This window comes from Rattus norvegicus, chromosome 5, assembly GCF_021556685.1.
Source record: "Rattus norvegicus strain SHRSP/BbbUtx chromosome 5, alternate assembly SHRSP_T2T, whole genome shotgun sequence".
Lineage (NCBI taxonomy): Eukaryota > Metazoa > Chordata > Mammalia > Rodentia > Muridae > Rattus > Rattus norvegicus.
In genome coordinates, this window is record NC_141538.1 from 19,974,621 (window position 1) to 19,990,656 (window position 16,036).

At 41.3% G+C, this 16,036-nt stretch overlaps 2 protein-coding genes across 14 annotated transcripts in view; one reads left to right on the forward strand and one right to left on the reverse strand.

Annotated features, from left to right (window-relative positions):
• The window catches only part of Rgs20 (regulator of G-protein signaling 20), a gene marked incomplete at its 3' end in the record, with an annotated part of 597,802 nt that overhangs the window by 207,038 nt on the left and 374,728 nt on the right, over positions 1–16,036 (forward strand).
• Positions 1–16,036, reverse strand: part of Lypla1 (lysophospholipase 1) — a 29,151-nt gene that overhangs the window by 4,338 nt on the left and 8,777 nt on the right. For 3 of the 12 annotated variants that reach the window (NM_013006.3, XM_087660445.1, XM_087660444.1), the window contains 6 exon segments: positions 1,052–1,228; positions 2,140–2,241; positions 4,690–4,763; positions 6,571–6,641; positions 8,072–8,119; positions 9,404–9,469. In NM_013006.3, coding sequence (NP_037138.1) covers positions 1,052–1,228; positions 2,140–2,241; positions 4,690–4,763; positions 6,571–6,641; positions 8,072–8,119; positions 9,404–9,469 — 538 coding nt within the window. 12 annotated transcript variants of the gene reach the window in all.

A 16,036-nucleotide genomic window follows, 5' to 3' on the forward strand; every position in this document is an offset into this window, starting at 1 on the left:
GAGGAATCTTAACATCAGCCTCCATGTTCTCCCTGCTGCTTCTTCTGCCTCCTCCAGTCTCCTCCCCTCTAAAACTTCTCTCCTGCCCATCCTTCCTTCTCGTCCAATGACAGCCTCATTCTATCTTGTACCTGCCTTCACCTGTATGACATCCTACACCATGTAGAACTCTCAGCTCTGCCTGCACTGTCTGCCTAGATGCTGCCATGCTCCTGCCTTGAAGATGGTGGACTGAACCCTGAACCTGCGAGCCAGCACCAGTTACATGTTGTCCGTGCAAGAGTTACCTTGGCCGTGAAGTTTGGTCATAAACTCATAACTAAGACAACATCACAGGAAGCACAAAGTGCATGGAACCCTCTGTCCCAGCAGGCCCACTCTACCAAGTGACAGTTGTATTTGCCTGTCAGCCACCTAGTTCCTTTGCCTGCACACTTGGTATGGACATCCTGCCTCCCCACACAGTCTAGCCATCTCACATCACGGTCTCAGTGCCTTCTAAGATAAGTTTTATTTCACTCTTTTCAAGTTTTTTAGGGTAGTCTAAAAGAGCAACCTACAAATACAATAACACACACCCCAATCTATTCTGTCAGTAGCTGTTTGGTTATGTATATTTTCTTTTATTAAACTTTAATTAGGATAACTTAAATTTTACTAAATAAGAAGGCATATTTATAAATTGGGTTTCTGGAGGGCTAGGTATGGTGGCTCACACCTTTGATCCCAGCACTTCAGAGGCAGAGACAGGTGGATCTAGGCTGTCTACAAAGTGAGTTCAGGACAGCCGAGGCTGTATCGAAAAATTTGTCTTGAAAAACCAAAAAATTTAAGATAAATAAGTAAATGGTCATTGGATTATGTTCAACGCTCATTTGTAAAAGGTGATAAGGTTTTTAAAATTTAATTCAATAAGATATTAAAAAATCTGTTAATCTGATTCAACAAGAATTCATTAACTCCTTTAAATCACCAACATCCAACATCTTGGAAATATAACATGGAAAAAATTAAAATAGTGGCTCCACTGACTGCTTCCAGAGACACCTACCTGCTGACATGAGCTGTGCATCATGCCTTCATAGACTTTGAAGGTTACATTGGCTGGATTTACCAATCCTTTTAGTCTTTCAACAGTAAGAGAACCAAACATTAGGGGAACTAAAGGGTCACAGTCTCCATGACACTGGAGAACAGAAATATCTCGATTAGCACTACTGATAGGCCCCTGGAAAACAAACACAAAAGCATTGTTAGGTATCAAGTACATAAAGCGCCGTGGCAGAGTCTTAAAAACTATAGATATGAGTGCATGTGCTATTACTCATAACTCCATCAAACATCTTGGCCAAGTAGAGCCCCCCTCTATTACTGTACCCCCTGACATCTTTAAACGTGGCATATGGGATCACATTGCATGTACTATAATAACAATCTATATGTATGCACACTGAAAAGCTACCACATGGCAAAAAGACTAAACTCTGGGTTAGCACTGAATGTGGCTGTGGCACATATTGGCACATCTGCAATCCCAGCACTTGGGAGCTGGGCTAAGGGGTCACAGATTTATGGTCAACCTGGGCTATACTGCCTCAAGAGCAAACGATGGCGACTGGAACACAGCAGTGATGTACCTGACCAACAATGTTAATCCCCAGAAGTGACAAAAAAGTAAAATTCTGCTGCCAAATGCTATATTAAATATTTAAAATATAAACTAGAATGTGTGTTCTTAGAATGCATCTTAGAATGTATCAAATAATTAAATGTAAGACAGGATAATAAGCTTATTCTACTCTAAGTCACAGAAAGGACATACAGATCAAGTGTAGTAATACATCACAAAGGTCTACAGAAATATCTTAAAATACAATGCCTGATGTAAGCCATGAACTCCGGGTTGGCTCACCAACTGAAGAAAGGGACCACTGTAGTGTGACACGTCTACCTGAGGGGAGGCTGTGTATGGAGTGCAAACAAGGAATATGAGAATTTTATTTCTCACTCAATTTTCTATAATCCTAAAACTTCTTAAAACATAAAAAGCTCATTATTAAAATAAAAAAGATGACTTGCTCCTAAACATCTGCAAACTCCTAGCTCTGTAATCTTATTTATGCACACCATGCAGGCTACCTGTGAAAACGAAGCCCGAAGTGGAAGCCAGCAACTGAGTGCAGTGACACCAGCCAGTTTCTGCTGTGTGGTGAGAGCAGTGTATAAAGATAAGGCGCCTCCCTGGAACAGAAGCAGGGAGTTAACCGGAGCAGTTCTGCCAAGAGCATGTTAGAGAATTCTTATTAGCAATGTCCATGGAAAAGATACTGTGTGAGCAATGCTAAATCAAACCGGGTAAGAATGAAGTATATATTCAAAATGTATGAACCTTATCTCCAAGAAAACATAACAATGCAGATTTTCACATACAGATTGGCTAAAAAATGGTTTGAATTTATAGTTTTCATATTCCTCTCTTAGATATAAACTCAAAATCTAATTTTAAATTATTTCCCCAAAACAAGAATTAAAATAATACAGATGGTGTGTACCAGACTCCTTAGGATTCACTCACATAACTTACAATACACCGTGTTGGGAACTATAATTCTGTCATCCATCTAGATGCCACTACCCTGACCAGGCCCCCAACTTGCTCCCCAACATGGAGCTATGGGAGACTTTCTGACCCCAGCAGTGATGTTCTTTCTCTCAGGACATCTGTGGAAACTGGGATTCACTTACTCCTGGGCCGCCCCTGCATGGCTGGAAACGCAGCAGGTAAGCCTAGAGCTGTACAGCTTATATGCCAGTGGTTGGTAGAAAGCAAACAGAGAAACAGAAAAATGAAGATGAGAAGTCCTGACTGTTTTCCAAACAGACCCTGTTTCCTGACTTGTAGTTTTATTTTCCATTTCCTTGATATAATGATCAACTGACTTCTTGCTGAAGGCTTTCAGAACTGGGTTCCTTAGGTGTACAGGGTGTTAGTGAGAAGACCAGAGGTTGAAGTCAGGTCTCTTCCACAGTTGCATTCCACCTTACTTTCTGAGGCTCGCATGGGTCATGCTCAGAGGCTTGGGGGCGGGGCGGGGTGGGGGTGAGGAGGGGTGTCGGGTAGCTTGTCATCACTTCCCTAGCACTGGGGCTATGGAGGTTTGCTATCACAAACGCCCCACCTTGTGGTTGCATGGAAAGCACTTTACTGCCTGACCATCTCCCCAGCCTAGGAATTAATTTCTGTAGGCTGTGATCGGTATCAAATGACATAACTTTGTGTATATTATACTTTAAATAAAGCATTACTTTTTGACCTTATCATGTGTGTGGACGTATATTGTATAGCTAGACAAAAACATCTATCAATAACACGTTTTTTTTTTTTAAAGATTTATTTATTTATTATATATGAGTACACTGTAGCTGTCTTCAGACACACCAGAAGAGGGCATCAGATCTCTTTACAGATGGTTGTGAGCCACCATGTGGTTGCTGGGAATTGAACTCATGACCTCTGGAAGAGCAGTCGGGTGCTCTTAACCGCTGAGCCATCTCTCCAGCCCTCAATAACACGTTTTTTTTTTTTTTAAGATTTATTTATTTTATGCACATGAGTACACTGTAGCTGTCTTCAGACACACCAGAAGAGGGCATCAGATCTCATTACAGATGGTTGTGAGCCACCATGTGGTTGCTGGGATTTGAACTCAGGACCTCTGGAAGAGCAGTCAGTGCTCTTAACCACTGAGCCATCTCTCCAGCCCCCAATAACACGTTTTTATAAATTATGTTTTAAAGCAATTTATTTTCATGCTTTGTGCATTGGTGTTTTATGTATGTCAGATCCCCTGGAGCTGGAGTTATAGAAAGTTGTAAGTTGCCATGTAGGTGCTGAGAATTGAACCTGGGTTCTCTGGAAGAGCAAGTTCTCTCAATCAATAACACCTTCTTAAAATACTAACCTTATTACTGTAATTATTACGTTCTACTGAGTTTTACTGTCACAAATGATTCCAGAATTTTGACATTTCTCATAGCAAGTTATTGAGGCGATAAGGAACTAGAGCATTCTGAGACCAGGAGCTACATGAAAACTGGAGAGTAAACACCTAACTTCGAGGTGTGGATACAGAGCTTTTTGTTCAGCTTGGGCTAGGACCTAGAGCAAGCACTAGCCTCACAAAACAAACCAGGAAGAATCTACAGTAGGAACCTAGGCACTTACACTTCTTCTCCTACAGTCCTCGTTCACTGACAAAAGTCTGAGCGCAGTGTATTGTGATTATAAAGGACATTATAGTCAGGGCTACATAGTGAAACCCAGTCTCAACACCAAAAACATGAAACAACAACAAAACCAAAACACCCCAAAGTACATTCTAGGCCCCAATCAATTATTTAATGAATCAATTTTGAAAGCAATCTAAAAGACAAAGGCAACTGTGATAAGAAACTAGGAAAGGCAAGAATGAATGAATGAATGAATGAATGAATGAATGAATGAATAGAAGTGTGTTGGGCAGAAGTTATTTCCAGTTCAACCCAACTTAATTCAGTTAATGAGCTTAATGCAAGGGAGCTAAGGTTCTGTAACAGTTCCAAATAAGGAACTCTTCCAGAGAAATGGAATTGAGGTTGCATTCCTGTCAGTAAATATGCTGATGGTATGAACATGCCAATCTGACTTACCTGAGAAAATCCTCCCAAAATAATTCTGTTAGAAGGAATGCCATTCTTCACTTCTTGATCTATCAAGGCTTTTACTAAAAGAAAAGTATCACACACACTTTCTAAGTACACAAAGATGACTATTTGAAAATAAGTAACAAAGGCAAAGCATCTTAAAGACAAATGAGTACAAATACGAAGTGGCAGGCAGTTTCATGATTGGACTCCTCAGACTACGGTGCCGCACAGCTCAACACTGTAATAGCTTCGTGTCATATAGTTTCTCTTCACAGAGAGATCTATGTCCTGTTATGGTTGATTCTCATGCGCATTTCTACTTCTCTCTTCAATAAACTAAATGGAAATTAGGTAAAACTTGTCATTTTAAAATCGTATACATTTAAAGGTTATGCAGCTTATAAATTTATAGTGTGTAAAATCACTAGTCATGTTTCTAAAAACCACCTTACTTTTCCCTGTAAGTCAAATGGCAACCGTGACTGTTCTTTCTGTAGTAGCGTATTCTCTCTCTCCCTGTCTGCCTAGCTGAGTCCTTGACCGTCATTCTCTTAGTGTTTGCGAGGAAACCCCTGACCACCTCTAGTGGTATGAGAGACTCACTAAAGCAGGGCTTACCTCAGCAGGACAGCTCTTTAATCTCCTCAGGCTGCACTCACTAACATAACCTTAGCTCTAGGATTCTAGCGTTAATATTCATCCGATATCTAAAACGTCCCTGATCATGGCTTCATACCCCAAACAGCTCATGCGAGTTCACTGTATGTCCTCTATTTCAGATTTTAAACATTTTTTTAATAGAATAAAAGAATTTTTCTGGATTCGGGGTTTTTCTAATCTATTTTGGAAAACTTTGAATAAATATAAAAGTAGAAAGAGCAGCTCATGTACGCAGCTCCAAGATTCTGTGGTTCCCAATTCTCAGCTGGGCTGGTTCCTAATGCGGCCCACAAACAGCAGTCGGCATATATTCTAAGTCATTTCAGGGCACTGCACTGTATGAAACACCAAGGCTGCTCTAACCCCCACATGCATCTAAGCATAAGAAAAGGCTGCTGCTGTGTAGCTCTTAAGAACTGCGTCTCTCAGTTATAGGAAATGTCCAGCTGGTGAGGAGCTCCGTGACTAATCGGTGCCATCACCACTTCACTAATACCAACTGTCACTTTAACTGTACCTTTACAGTGTTACATTCTTAGGTCATCATTACTTCAAGCCTCTTTAATGACTACATACAACTGTTAAACAAAGTTCTATTTTGTCCGTTGCCTATGTACTTTTGTTTTGAAACGTGAGTTTGCTGTGCAATCTAGGTTGGCTTGTCTCTTACAACAATCGTGCCTCCGCGTTCCACAAGTTGAGATTTATAGATGGGCACCAACATACTCAGCTTTGCCACGCCCATCAAAACAAAGTCTCTACACAGCAGAGCTCAAGGTGGATGACCACCAAAGACTGTAGATAGAGAAAGTGGACCTAGACCTAGTGGTGGTGCCACATGCTTTAATCCCTGCACTCAGGAGGCAGGGGCAGGTGGATTTCTGAGTTCCACGACAGCCAAGGCTATAGAGAAAAACCAGGAGGAGCGGAGAGAGAATGTAGAAAGTGGTGGCAAAGGAGAGAGTAATCAGAATGGAGACAGTGGGCTGGGGACGTAGCTCGATGGTAGAATGCCTGGAGAGTATTTATGAGACCCTAGGTGAGCCCCCAGCATGGCAAAGGGAAGAAAAGGGAAGGCAGGCAGTAAAGGGAAGGGATAGAGGGATTGGTTCTGAAAACACATAACTAGGTCACACTTAATCAAACATTTAATCAAAATGTAACTACTGAATCTACTAAAATACTTAGGAGTTTTCTGCCTTTATAAACATTTTTGGTACTCACCAGTTTCTGCCGCCTGCTTAATTCCAGATTCATCCTCCTGGGAATCTGGTGAAAGTCCAATAATATCAAACCTAGAATACAAGCAAAAGTGTGAAATTCCCAAGTAATCAATAAAAAATATTATTTTAGAAAACTGAAAAAAAGAGAGCTAAGGAAAAGGAACTATTTGATTCTAAAAGCCCAAACCTGGCACATATGTTTACTGACATCAAGGTAGTTTACAGAGAAATTACAAACTGTAGAACTCTCTGGAGAAATGAGGCTCAGTTTAAAATGTGCTGGCTACAATTAACTGAACTATGTGAAGCTGACATTCTGTATGTTCCTTTTACTCAAAGTGGACACAGGTTCTAACATTAAACGGTCAGAGTCACACGCCTGCAACATCTCAACAACCTAGACCGTACTTAATCCAATCTACACTCAAGGAAGGACTGCAGCCACCAAAGCTAACGTCCGCAGTAAACGTTAGTCATTTCCTTCTATTGTAGGTCAGTGTGACAGGACACTCTCGGGGACCAGGTCATTCTCGCATGTACTATCAACAGCCGTCTATAATGGCCTCTGTCCATATCTTCACAAACCTCATACAGCACCACCTCCAATCACAAGTCAGGGCCGTCTTTTGGCCTTTTGTGCTTCTCTGCTGACATGATGGGCTCCAGCCACAATGCATACAACTTTTAGTTCACAGACAGAAATCTTGCCAGACAGAGTAGCTGAAAGGGCCCAAGGTGAAGGGGAGTAGGGACTCGTAAGGCTATCAAGGAATTAAAGAAGCAAACCAGCCAAGCAGAAGAGTACAGAGTGAGCAGGCAAAGTAGAGTGCACAAGAAGACACGGGCTGCAGGTCCTGGGGCAGTCTCAATACCCGGGGCAAAACCAGCCCGACGACTATGCTTGTCAGGGGTGAATTAAATGACTCCAGGGTCGGAGGAGAAGAAGCAAAGGAAAAACAACCCAGTCAAGGTTGTAGATGCACCCAAAGAACAAAACAGTAGAAGCTGGATTGAAAATCAAACTGTCAAGATCAAAACATTACTGTTTGACAAATCCTGGGCTTGAGCATTGGAAAGAAATCCAGAAGTAGCACAGAGGGCCTCTCGCTAGCTCTACTTTCTGACCATGAAGGGCATGAGAGGCACCTTGAGAGGGCGACAAGAGCAATGACCTTGACAGCCAAGCAGGCAGCCAGGAAGACAAGGAGTTGGCAGAATGAAGAGGTTGTGGTGTAATCGATGTGCATATCTCATGAACTGAAGGTCTGCTAAATAAACCCAACGAACACCAAACAGTAGGATAGATTTCTCTTCATTACTTCCAGAAAAAGGCTCTTCCACCTTTTCTTAAGTTAACTCATAGTTATAAAGTATGAATAGTGGAATAAAGGTTAAGCTTAAATGGTCTCTTGTAGTTTAAAAATAGCTAAACAAAAGGGTGCACATAAAGCCCTCTTGCGAAGGCTATAAGGTCCGTAATGAGTAAGCAAGCTCTTACTTACCAAGAAGGCATCATCATACTCATGTTTAGTGTGACTGGCATAACAGGCCTGTGTGGGAAGAGACAGACAGCAGCACATCAGGCTAAAGCCTCGTTTCTCACTGTGGCCTACCAGTGGGACGCAGTTCCCACTTCACCTTCACGCTGCTCCCTCTGTCCAGAGATTGCTTTCTGAACAGAGCAGCTGCTGCCGGGGCTGAACTTGGCTCAGAACGAGTACTTTTGGTCTCAATGGCCTTACTTTATACCTGTAATTTCTAGGAGCTGAGACAGTGGAAACACACAAACATGAGACTCTGGTAAGAGCATTTTATTGCCTAGTTACTGTACCATTAATGCCCAAATGCCTGGGTTACAGTTTGCTTATCCTTAGCTATATGCCTGCTTGATTAAGAGACCTACAAGTAAATATAGGCTCCACCCAAGTGCCCCTTATGCTCAGTTCAAGTCTGGAATAAAAAACAGGCTGAGTAATCAAAAAAGCCGGTACAAGAGGATAACTCTTAATTACCAATGCTACTGTCCTCCTGACTCATACAATAAAACCAATTCAACATTCTATAAAAACATAAACTTCCCCAATTAGGAAGCTGCCTTAGAGCAAGTCAATGTGGGGCAAATAGAGTCAAGAATTCTCTCGTTTGGGTTGGGCCTGCAAGCCAAAGCCTTCAGCTGCGGCGCTCCCTCTCTGGAAGCACAGGCAGCCCTCAGGCTTTGATCCTCTCGCACTCGTCTCATTGTCTGCTGTCCTTTTGGGCAGCCCACTGGCAGTGCTCCAGTGCTCCAGTGCTCCAGTGCTCCAGTGCTTCCAAGGCTGCACTTAGAAACCTTTCACCTCAAATCAGCCAAGCCTACTGATTTTGAGTTTGATTTTGAGTTTGCTCAAAATTTGCTAGCTTCTTACTGAATCAGCATTTTCAGAACTAGGTGTTAGAACCTTATCTACAACAGCATATCACATTGCCTCTAATTAATAAAAGCTGAGTGTTTTCAATCTAGTAGAGATTTCTCTCCAATCTAGCAAGTAAGCCCTGTTTATAGATACCCCTGGATACCCCTGGGGCTTCACTAGCACTTACGTGTCTAAAAGACTTGCTCTGGCGTTAAGTTCACTTGACCTCTAGGAGAATATCTTAAATTTCAAAAGAGCAACCTTCTAACCCCCAAATTAACCAAGAGAATATTTAGCTTTAAAGAATGCTACTAGTCTCCTTTTCTTAAAAGGATTAATAATTAAAACAATTATATTAAAATATTTTTCTGGAAAAGCAAAGCTGTCACAAAGCTGTTACAGATTCTGAAGGAAAAAACCCTAAATATTAGAAATACTCACGCATGTGGACAGATGTATTTGATGTGGGAACTTTTGATACCTGCGAAGGCTTCTGCCCATCCGTGCCTGGTAGAAAATTATTTTAAAAAAGCATGCTATTAATGACCGTTTTACATCTTACTAAGCTGGTATAGAACAGTACTTAAAACTTGTATGAGGACAGATGTTGGCTCAGTCTAGTACCTGAGCATAAGGAGTGAGCTAGTGAGCACACTGCAGACCTGCAAGCAAGGGCCACTCTCTAATGTTGGCCTAAGCAGAGGAAGACACTCTCTCCTGATCTGCCAACAGACACTGCTGCTGGATAACATACTGATACATAAAAGACCTTTCAAAAAGACCAGGAAAATTCTACAGCTGGTAAACTTTTAGCAATATAACAGAATACAAAATTAACACTAAAATCTATAGCCCGCCTATACACAAATGACAAGTTGAGAAAAAAAGCAAGAGAAACAGTACCTTTCACAACAGTCTCAGATTATATACATACACATACATACACATGTTCTAAATATATTCTTAAAAGTATATATTCAAAATAGTTATTCTAAGATACAGAGAGAGATATAGATAAACAAATTAAAGATCTATATAATAAAAAACTTTGGAGTGGAGAGATGGCTCAGTAGTTAAGAGCACTGAGTGCTCTTGCAGAGGTCCTGAGTTCAAATCCCAGAAACCACAGAGTGTCTCACAACCATCTGTAATGAGATCTGATGCCCTCTTCTGGTGTGTCTGAATAAATAAATAAAGTAAAAAAAAAAAAACCCTCTAAGATAATAAAGAAATGGAAGACACTAGAAAGTAGAATAACCCCCAAAGCTCATGAGTCGGTAGGATTAATACAATGAAATGGACATCCTATCAAAAAAATCTCCAAATTAAATGCAATTCCCATCAAAATCCCAACACAGTTCTTCACAGGAGTTGAAAATGATTATCCTAAAACTCATATGAAAATAAAACTGACCTGTGATAGCTAAAACAATCTGAGCGATAAAGACACTGCCGGGTGTGTCACCAGCCCTGACTTCTACAGAGCTACTGTAGTAACTGCATGGCCCTGGCATACAAACAGACACACTGAGCAGTAGAAGAGAATGGAAGGCTCAGATAACCGCCTACAGTCCTTCAGTAACCTGATTCTGGACATGCCAAAAATACATACTGGAGAACAAATGGTACTCATCACACTGCAAGAACGAAACTCAAGCCTCATGGGCTTAATTCCAGGTGGACCAAGGATATCAACCTAAGACTTGGTATCTTGAATTAATGAAAGAGAAAGTATGGAGCTCATTAACACAGGAAAGGTCTCTCAGACTAACAATAAATGAGGCCTCATGAAAATAAAAAGTTTCTGTACAACAAAGGACACTATCATTTAAGCAAAAAGACACCCTACATAATAGGAAAAAACTTCCTCAATCATACATCTGAAAGAGGGGTAGTAACAAGAATATAAAAGAAGTAAAAACCAAACTCCAAAATACTGCAACATGAAGGAAATAATCTCATTTAAAATGGGATAGAAAACTATGTATTAAAAGATGAAATACTAATGACTGAGGATCATTTAAAGAAACATTTGACATTCTTAGCCAACAGGAAAAGACAGAATTATTTTTAGATTTCATCTTAGCCCAACTCAGAATGTCTAAGATTAGTAAAAAAGCAAAGGACAGTACATGCTGGTGAGGAACATGTGGGGGGAGGGAACACTCATTGTGAGTCCTGGGCACAGACCCAAAGGACTCTGCATCGTTCTACAAAGACACCTGCTCGTCCATACTCACTGCAGCTCTATTCCTAATAGCCAGAAATAGGAAGAACCTGGATGCCCATCAACAAATGAATTTAAAGGAAAATGTGGTACATTTATACAATGGTACAGTACACAATTCAGCTGATAAAAAGCACGATATCATAGACTTTTCAGATAAATGGATAGAGCTAGAAACAATCAACCTGCATGAGGTAACTGAAACCCAGAAAGATAAACACCACTGTTTTCTTTTAAATGTTTTTTTTTTTTCCTTTTTGCTTCATTTAGAGTACCAAGAGATGGTGGTGGGGTGGGGGGAATGGGTCTTCGAAGGAAGGGGATATAAGATATAAAGTTATAAAAGGGTAAAATGAAATTAGAGCAGGAGGACTAAGTGGGGCAGGGATGGTAAGGCAGGGTAGAGGGCCTATGCAGAGGGACAACTAACACTAACAGCTCTGAAAGCCATGTGAAGACCTGTTGCTGTGCATGCTTCCTAAAACATGTACATACAGAGAAGGAGTTTACACTGATTCGCCACATAATGAAGGGAACACCCCAACCAGTCACTATACACTACCAAGGAAAACCTCCAGCAACAGAAATAGGTTACATCTTCCTTTTTTTTATTTTATTTTTTTTAAAGATTTATTTATTTATTATATATAAGTACACTGTAGCTGTCTTCAGATACACCAGAAGAGGGCATCGGATCTCTTTACAGATGGTTGTGAGCCACCATGTGGTTGCTGGGAATTGAACTCATGACCTCTGGAAGAGCAGTCGGGTGCTCTTAACCTCTGAGCCATCTCTCCAGCCCCCATCTTCCTTTTTTTTTAAGATTTACTTATTTTATTTATATGAGTACACTGTTTTCAGACACGCCAGAAGAGGGCATGAGAGCCCATTATAGATGGTTCTGAGCCACCATGTGGTTGCTGGGAATTGAACTCAGGACCTCTGGAAGAGCAGTCGGCGCTCTTAACCACTGAGCAATCTCTCCAGCCCAAGTGTTACATCTTTTTTATTTGAGTTGTTGGATAAAGGGGTCCCATAGGACATTGGCAATGCTATTGGATAGTCCCTACAACCCGATGGTAAGACCCTATTGTTGAAGACACAATATACTTACATCATCAAACATGGAGAAACCGAGCTGGTGCCTAGTGGTTAATAGTCATAGTGATAGAAGGCTCTATATACACTACAGGATTAAAAAAGGAATCATCAATCTCACCCAGCTACGAACTCGGCTATCAATAATAGCAACCTGCCTACTCACTGGTGTAATAATGTCGTGAATGTTAGGTGAGCAACCAGCCACTTTTTAAAATTGAATTTAAAGTCTACTCCAAAAGATAGAACCCATCACTGATACTGTTAATGAGGCCTGGGTAAAAACCTAGTCTAGTAGATGACTGTCTCAATAAAACAACTCCTAAGGACATATTGCTTGCTTTGTCACTGTTCTGTTGCTGGGGAGAGATACCATGAACAAGGGAACGCATAAAAAAGGCATCTGATTGGGGATCTTGCTTGTATTTTCAGAGACAAGCTAGGGAGTGTGGCCACGGGGATGGCACTGAGAGCTGAGAGACACGTGGTAGCTGAGAGGTTATATCTGATCCACAAGCAGGAGGCACAGAGACTAGAACTAGACCTGGCTACTCATGTGACTCTTCTTAACCCTTAGGGTATAAACTGTCTGATGTTCTGACAGTTGACCATCGCATGAGACTTTAGTTCATTCCATCTATTGGCTCCATTCTCCCAGGTCCCAGTGCCTGTCAAGTGGTAAAAAGCGTGTGTGTGTGTGTGTGTGTGTGTGTGTGTGTGTGTGTGTGTGTGTGTGTGTATGTGTGTGTGTATGTGTGTGTGTGTGTGTGTCTGTCTGTCTGTCTGTCTATCTAGCTATCTGTATTAAGATTTACTGAGAAACTATTAAACATGTTTTAACAAAGAGCTACAGAAAAGGAATCAAATCTCCGTGCTTACAGACTTGACATTGTATTTAAATGGCAGGACTCCCTAACTTCATCTACAGTAAACAGAGCCTTAACCGGAGTCCCAGATGACTTTGCAGAAATTGATCCCAATTCTAAAATTCAAAAGGTGTCTCAGTTAGGGTCTTACTGCTGTGCACAGACACCATGACCAATGAAAGTTTTATAAGGGACATTTAACTGGGGCTGGCTCACAGGTTCAGAGGTTCAGTCCATTATCATCAAGGCAGGAGCATGGCAGCATCCAGGCAGGCCTGGTGTAGGAGGAGCTGAGTTCTACATCTTCACCCGAAGGAAGCCAGGAACAGACTGAGCATCCTCAGGCAGCTTGGAGGAGGGTCTCCAAGCCCACCCCCACGGTGACACACGTCCTCCAAGGCCACACCTTCTAATAGTGCCACTCCCTGGGCCAAGCATATGCAAACCATCACACAGGGGAGCAAGAGAACCAGAATAACCAAAACAATCATGCAGAAAGACAAAGTAGGAGGGCTAGCATTTTCTAATTCATAAAGTTACAACAAATATAATAGTAAGAAAGAATGTAATACCAGGGTAAGGACAGACCTATAAATCAAAAGAATCCAGAAATAAGCAACCACAACTGCTGCCAATTATTACTTTTTAAGATTTATTTTTATGAGTACACTATAGCTGTCTTCAGACACATCAGAAGAAAGCATGTGATTCCCTTACAGACGGCTATGAGCCACCAAGTTCAGTTGCTGGAAACTGAACTCAGGACCTCTGGAAGAGCAGTCAGTGTGCTCTTAACTGCTGAGCCATCTCTCCAGCCCAACTGCTATCAATTAAAAATTACCATAAGCCAGTTCAAAAGAGTCTTTTAAACAAATGTAGTTGGGCCAAATTAAACTATTAAATTATTAAACGTACCAAACAAATCCAGAATTTACCAAATAAATAAAATAAAAAATCGACAAAATTTAAAACTTGTGCTTTAAGGGCACAATGAAGAACGTATAGAGAATCTAAAGAAGAAAAAGGTATGTGCAAATCCATACATGTAATAGTACTGTGGTGGTCTGAATACAGTTGGCCCCCATAGATTCAGCTGGCCCCGAGGGAGTAGCACTAATAGGAGGTATGGCTTTGTTAGAGTACATGCGGTCTGGTTGGAGGAAGTGTATCACTAGGCAGGTTGTGAGACTGCCTGTGCTTAAGCTCCTGGTTGCCTTCAGATCAAGATGTAGAACTCTCAGCTCCTTCTCTAGCACCATGTCTGCCTGCACACCACACTTCCCACCATGCTGATAATGGACTAAACCTCTGAAACTGTAAACCAGCCCCAATTAAATGCTTTCCTTTCTAAGAATTGCCTTGGTCTTGATGTTTCTTCACAGCGCTGAAACCCTTTGAAGACACTACTCATTCATAATATATGCATAACACCTCTAACAAACAAAATGGCCCCCCAATTTACAAATGGGCAAAGGACATTTTCTATAAAGGAAATATTCAAATTGTCACTAAATATGAGAATATATACTCACCATCATTAGTCATTAAGGAAATACAAGTCAAATCAACCTCAGGGCTGATAAGAGTACACATTGTTATCATTCCAGGAGACTGAGGCAAGAAGAGATGGAGTTCAAGGGTAGCCTGGGCTGCACAGTCAGACCCTGTCTCAAAACCCACACACATACAAAAACATGTGAGATTCCACTTTATATCCACTAGGATGGCTATAAAACCGTGGTTGCTATTTGTTTGCGGAGATGGGGGTCTCACCTTGTAACTGGATAGCCTAGTATTCTCTAAGTAGCTCAAGCCGGCCTCAAACTCACGGCCATCTTCCTGCCTCAGCTTTTTCGTACTGGGTACACAGGCAAGTGTCACAATGCACACAGTAAGAAGCTTTCCACAGTGTTGACACATGCCTGTACCTCTAGATCACCAGAGCAAACTGGAAATTATCAAGCCATCTGGCAGTCTTGGCCTCTGAGTATCATCCTGAGAGGCCTTTTAAGCCACGTGACCAAAGCAGCATTTAAAACACATGATGTAGGGCTGCAGAGATGGTACCTGTTTGCTTTTACAGAAGTCTGAGTTTCGTTCCTGTCACTGACATGGGGACTCAAAACTGTCCTTAACTTAAGTTCCAAGGAACTGGACACCCTCTTCTGTTCTCCACAGGCACAAGGCCTGTTGATAAAACTCATATACTTAAAATTCAGAGGTCATTGAGTTTACAGCCAACCTGGGCTACAGGTTGTTTTAAAAACAAAAATCCAAAGAACAAACATTGCAATTAAATACATAAAACCACACCACACACACACACACACACACACACACACTCACACACACACACACAGTTACCCCTGTAAAATGCAACAGACCAGCCACATTAGAAACAGTTCTTTCCTTGCTCAATGCCAATGCTGTTTCCATTTCTTTTTGAACTCATTAATGTATTCTCTGTTTTGGGATTTGTGCTAATGACCTCAGGGATAGTTAAATAAGCCATAAAACCATGATAAGATTTCAGTTAATTAGAGCTCTGGGAATGGACAGTCACCAAAAACTACATTTATAAAACAATTGTCCACCAATTATTAAGAGTCCAAGTGGAACACAGGTTCAATTATCTTCCTCAAAGCATTTCTGCCACCCTAGCTGGTAATAGACGCATGTGATGAACGCAGGTAATTGGGTGGCTAGGGCAAGAGGACTGTGGAGCTTGAGATCAACTGGGCTACACAGTGAATTAAAAGTCATGTTAGAAGAGACAGCAAGACAGTCTTGTAAGGGGAAAAATCACCACATATACTAAAGCTTGATTTAACATGACTAACTAGAACACTAGACAGCCTCACCTCCCTGTAATCTCATTTCATT